The sequence below is a fragment of the Nanorana parkeri genome, unplaced genomic scaffold (genome assembly GCF_000935625.1).
Source record: "Nanorana parkeri isolate BGI_ZX_2015 unplaced genomic scaffold, ASM93562v1 scaffold152, whole genome shotgun sequence".
Lineage (NCBI taxonomy): Eukaryota > Metazoa > Chordata > Amphibia > Anura > Dicroglossidae > Nanorana > Nanorana parkeri.
In genome coordinates, this window is record NW_017306420.1 from 1,610,211 (window position 1) to 1,616,107 (window position 5,897).

Below are 5,897 nucleotides of genomic sequence, written 5' to 3' on the forward strand. Positions count from 1 at the left end.
ACCCCTGATGAAGTCACGCCCTTTGACGTAACGTACGTAGGGTGGAGTAGAGGAGCTGAGCGATTTGCACACAGTGTCTGTGGCTGCTTACAAAATACCTCAATTTTATCTATGATATGTGAGTAGTATTCCTTTTTTTAATAAAGTCTAGTATCCTTTTAAAACCATCTGCACTACGAGTCTCCACTTTTTATTTTATCTGATGTATGGGCCACGCGGATGAACTGTCTGCTTCCAATTCCATTAATTTTACCATTAATTTCATACATTTGTTTTCTTGTTTGTGTGTACAATTATTATTTTATTTATATTTGTTATTTTATTATATTATGTTGTGCCAAACATTTTGGAAATGTGTTTGGTTTACATTTATTTCAGGACTTGTTCAGACCATCTCCATTGAGCAGCATTTTTCTGCACAACACTGCACATATAAATTGTGTGAACAGGGCACATAGAAAACAATGGGCTCGCCTAAACAAACATTGCTGCATTGAGCATCATTTACAATGAGTTGTCCAACTCATAGGCATAAAAAGCAATGATATGGCCAAATCTAAGCTTATCCGTATTTAGCAACACAAAACAAGAGGCAGAACCTGTATATCTAATAAGAAAATATGGCTGACCCTGCACACATACATAAAAAAAAAAAATCCCTACAAAAAATCTTTTTGTAGAACTAATCATATAGCAAAATGACAGCAGGGGTGGTATGGACCCACATAAATCTCTTCCAATCCACCAAACATTTCAGTGCTGTCTGTTTTCTATATTCACAAACACAGTACAAATGAGGGATATGTGAGCTTACTGTGACCGTCCTTTGCTGTTTACTCACTCTGTCTTTGAATGCTGCTTTCGTACATTGAAAGCAGGACACAAGTTCTCATCTAGATTCAGTCACCTTCAGTGGTTACTGCAGTTTCTTGTGTCAGTTTTGTGTTCATATTAGGAGTGATCCAACAACTATTTCCTTAAATACCAGGGTAATTCATTATTCAGCTGTCACCCAAGCAGTGTTGTGTAGCAATATGTTATGCTGCACCTCCCCACCAGGCTACTTCATCACTGCCACCACCTCTCCGGCTCTACAAGATTTAAGTTGCTGTTTTATAGGGATGATATTCCCTGCTGGTATTCTTAATATTTTTTCAGTCCAAGTGGAATACTCGTGAAACAAGTTTTCATACACCCATTATACAGGCAAGGAATTCAATGTGTAAATACATGTAAAAATATGACTGCACAATCAAAGTTTAAGGGGATAAGTGCATATATTATAAATATTTCAACTCTTTAATAATCATTCAGGCAACAGGGAAGGAAAATCCTCTGAGTTGTACACTGAATGAGGCTCCCTGCATATATAACTTTGCAACAAACAGAAACGCAAATGTCATCGCCCTCCTAAATCCTCCTGCATCATGCCAGAAGAAGCAGCAACAATTGAACATTTCACTTGCCGCATTACTGCTGGTTTTACCTAGCAATATGGCCCAGATAATTAAATAATTGTCCTTTAGATGCAAAAAAAAAAAAAGTACATACACCCAGTGGTGCCTGAAGCAGTGGGGAGTTGAGGAGGATGCATCCAATCAGAGCAGCGGGAGGTGGGTAGAGGAGACAGCACTGCCAGATATGAGTGACACCTCCCTCTGCAGGCTCTGCATCTCCCTGCCTGTCTCTTAGCATCCTGGGACACTCTGCAGGCATCCCACCCAGCTCCTGGCAACCAGTGACACCACTGGTTGCCAGGAGCTGGGCAGGACACCAGCTAAAACATCCCAGGTTGCTAAGAGCTGGGTGGGAAGATAAGTATGGCCCTTACACATCTTCCCACCCAGCTCTTGGAAACCTGGGATGCTCTGGCCAGAAAGGGGGTGGCAGGTACACTGCAAAACTTGTGAAGCAGAGCAGCCAGTATACAACAAACATGCCACTCTGCCTGACACCCCCCACATGACCCAACAGCCTCAGGCTGCTTTATTAAAGGGACGGCCCTGCATACAGTAAGGTGAGTATGGTCCTGTGGTTTATAACAAGGGGGCTATTAAAAGATTACTAAACCCAAGATCAAAAATGTTATATATTTCAGCTTACCGGTCCTTAGCAGTAGTGACTGTATTTTTTATAGATAGACAGTACAGGCAATAAATGCTGATCTTGCCAGCTCATTTCCAGACAGACAACAACAACAATGTTAACTTTCTTTTGTAAACTACTAATCCATGTGGCATACATGGTTCCCTCTATAGATACTGTGGAGGAGAGAGCATAGCCATTCAGGGACAGGAAGAATGTGATTAACAACAAAAAGAAAGCCTGACAAAATAAGTCTTATACAAGCACCACATCTAGGGCTTGCTAAGCTGTAATATATTAATTTTTGTCATTGGGTTTGGATATGCTTAAATAGAACATGGACGGATTACACATAATAAGGAAAATCCGGAGCATCAGTTAAAGCCCACTGAAGGTGGTACCCGTATTCAGTATATGAACCTTGACTGAGGTTTTTTGGAGAACTTTTTTATTTGCAAATTGTCCAATATCCAGGTTTGGGGAATACTGAGGGACATTTTTCATCTGTACATTTGAAATTAATTCAGTTTGTTTTTTCTCTCGTTAGGGAGATTTTCCCACACTCTCTGTACTGGGGACACAGCAGTTAAGAGAAATCCCTTTTAGACAGTAGTCCCCAAAACAGGTGACCTTATTAAAATATTTCCCCTCACCACCTGTCCCAGAGACTACCATATCATTTGAATTGTCAATCGTTTTCTGTCAAAATGGTCATCAGGTCGGATCTCCCCACTAGGTACACAAATAGCTATGAAAACTTTACAGGCTTTCTGTCCTTTCCCTGCTCTACCCAAAGAAAGCTTTAACTAGGAGATCCACTTTAAACTTATGCCACATGATCTTTATACATTTACTAATAACACCAAAAACTGTCTGCTATCTGTTCTTCTGGCACCAGTAATAATTTTTCATCAATAACTGGGATTAAGTTGCCTTCTACATGACCTTCCCACTTTAATCTGTAACATCCAAAGGTTTGTTTTTTTTTAATATGGAAAACAGAAGATTATACTATATTATATTTCTCCAAGCTTACCTCTCCCTTCCTCCTGCTCTCTCATAGTTCTTCCTTTCAGAGCCCTGTTCCAGGTACCTCCAAAGTCTCCTTGCTTATTTTTCTCTGGCGATTCTTTTCCAGGTGTTTTGAACCATGGTCCATATCTTCGTGGTGTGCTTGGTGACTCTGGAGCTTCTTTAAATACTCTACTCATCTGGGCCACCCCAGATTCTTGGAGATCTGCTCCATCGTTTTTCGCATCTAGGGAGTTCTTATCGTTATCTGGTACAACATGTTCTCCTTCAAACGTTGCGTGTAAAAATACAACACTTCCAGCTGTCAAGTATAGGATGATAAATGTGAAAAAGCGTATTGGCTTCCTTCGGAAATATCGTTGAAATTTCACAATTATCTTGGCCATATCTTGAACATTATATGGGCTTATTTTAAAATCCTTCCAAGCAATTTAATTCATCTTGAGACAATATTATGGAATTCCAATTCCATTTCTGTAAGATATTATTAACTGGAATCTTCATATAGGGAACAAATAAAAGATTCACCTGAAGTATGCTGTGTATTTAAATATATTGCAATTTTTAAATTATCTTGAGGAAGAGACATTTCTTTCCACTAAAAATCTATGCACTGTAAAAGAAAAAAACAGATTTCATTTTGAGTGGCTGTGCTTTTGTGTACTGCATATCTGCCCGGTCTATTTTTTGCCAATAAAAGTTGCAAAGGGGATCCCTAGAGACACCATTGATGGACAGATCATTTTAAGAAAATTGAGAGTTTGAAGGTGGTTTGAAAGCTGATCAGCTGACACAGCTCACTTTCATTCTCTTTGCTTTTAGCTCCCGAGTGCAGATTCTTGGAAGCATGGCTTTAATTGAAATGACATTGCTCCTTTTTCAGTGAAGAAAATAAGGTCCCTGGGTAGAAAACACTCAGAGGAACCCCTTGTTATATCAACTGTCATTCACATTGGTCCAAGATGAAAACGCTGCACCTACAAGTCAAATGGAAAACAGGATCATTAGCTTTTATGGTCTGGCTAAAGCAAATAGCTGTAACAAGATCAAATCAAAAAATACAGCAAAGGAATATACAGTATACTCATAGTTTTTTTCTATTATGCAAAATCTATCTGCTTTATAGATAAATCCTGAGGTTTTTATTTTCTCAATTATGTTATTTGTACGTGATGCTTGAAAATGCAACTTCATGTAATAAATTTAGAACACAGTAGTAAATAAAGATTGCACTTCCAAATTTACAGAGAACATACACTTTTATGAGTTAACTGGAAATGTTTCAATTCTACCTGACCAGGAATTATACGCACCCACAACAGAGGGGAATACATCAGTAAGGAAGTGGAATCATATCTTGAGAAACAGTATAGTACACCAGATCACCACACCATACACTCCTGAACAAAATGGTGTAGCAGAACGGAAAAAACGCACTCTTTTAGAAATGGCCAGATGCATGCTGTCAGATGCCAACCTACCTAAGAAGTAGTGGGAAGAAGCAGTCATGACTGCAACATGCCAAGAGAACAGACTACCATCAAAGCAAACGCCGTTGCAAGCACCCCATTTGAAATGTGGTATCGATTGAAGCCTAGCCTAGGGCACATCAGAGTGTTTGGATGTAAAGCTTACACCTATATTCCAAATGAGAAGCGATCCAAGTTGGAGAATACAGACATAGAAGATATTCTGGTGGGCTATAGAGAACAAATTAATGGATGTAAAATCCTCCAACTAAAGACTGATAAAGTGACAAGTAGTCACAGTGTTTAATTCAATGAGAACTCATCACCAGAAACAACGATCCTCGGAAGTTGTGAATTGAATTCACCCAGTGAACTAGCAAAGGAAGATGAGCAAAGTGAAGAACAAGAGGTGGAACTGACAATGGATAGGCCATGTTTAATTCTGCTAACAACCTGAAATTAGAAGATCCACTCGAGCAACAAAGGGAATACCACCCTGCAAGCTGTCATGTGCCAAGACACATGGCATACTCAAACCAGCATCGTGCAACCACATAGAAAAATTACCAAAACGTGAAGACAATCAATGGAGGAAGGCAGCAGAAGAAGAATGCTCACCAAGATTTTGCCAAAGGATCGTCACAGTTTCCTTCTAAAGAAGCTAAATGTCATATAGCAACGCATATGCTGTTGAGAAGGGGTGTTGGAAATGTTAGTATAGTGCAATGTTAGTCTCAATATGCATGACTTTCTATGATACACAGGACGTTTTCCTATTTACAGGTTTCTTGCACAATATTGTATTCAGATGTAATATTCTTCTAAGGAAGCAAAATTCAGCGTTCCTCAAGAACTCAATGCTTCCTCTAAATACATAACCAACAAGCTCCACCCTGAGAAAGTGCAGCACGGTCACATAACTGGGAGAGAATATATATCAAAGCTCCCCTGGGTTGCTGACACCAAGAGGCACAGAAAGAGAGCAACGGAGCACTTGTATAAAATACTCACCTGTCCTTCGGTCCGTGTTCGGTGCAGGGAACCGACTCACTCCTGCACCGTTATCTGGCTCCACTCTCCTTGGCGGCTTAAGCTGCAAAATCACAATTGCCTTGCGTTCGTACCATGAGGAACACGCCGGGCAAGTCTCCCTTCCACCTCCTCTCTGAATCTGTCTGATGCCGTTGACACTGCTGACAGGCACTCTGCACACCCTTGCCTGCAGTGTTACTGACCAAGCTCCCCTTATACTGTATATGTTTCAGCAGCCGATACATCGGTGCATCCCTAGTGTGTGTATATATATATATA

General features: G+C 40.0%; 1 protein-coding gene across 1 annotated transcript in view; it reads right to left on the reverse strand.

The window, feature by feature from the left end:
- WSCD2 (WSC domain containing 2) overlaps positions 1-5,897 on the reverse strand; it is a 202,964-nt gene that overhangs the window by 138,607 nt on the left and 58,460 nt on the right. Inside the window, exon 3 of the mRNA XM_018554282.1 lies at positions 3,122-4,094. Within this exon, the coding sequence (XP_018409784.1) occupies positions 3,122-3,503 (382 nt within the window). The 5' untranslated portion in view covers positions 3,504-4,094. The remainder of the gene's footprint in view (positions 1-3,121; positions 4,095-5,897) is intronic.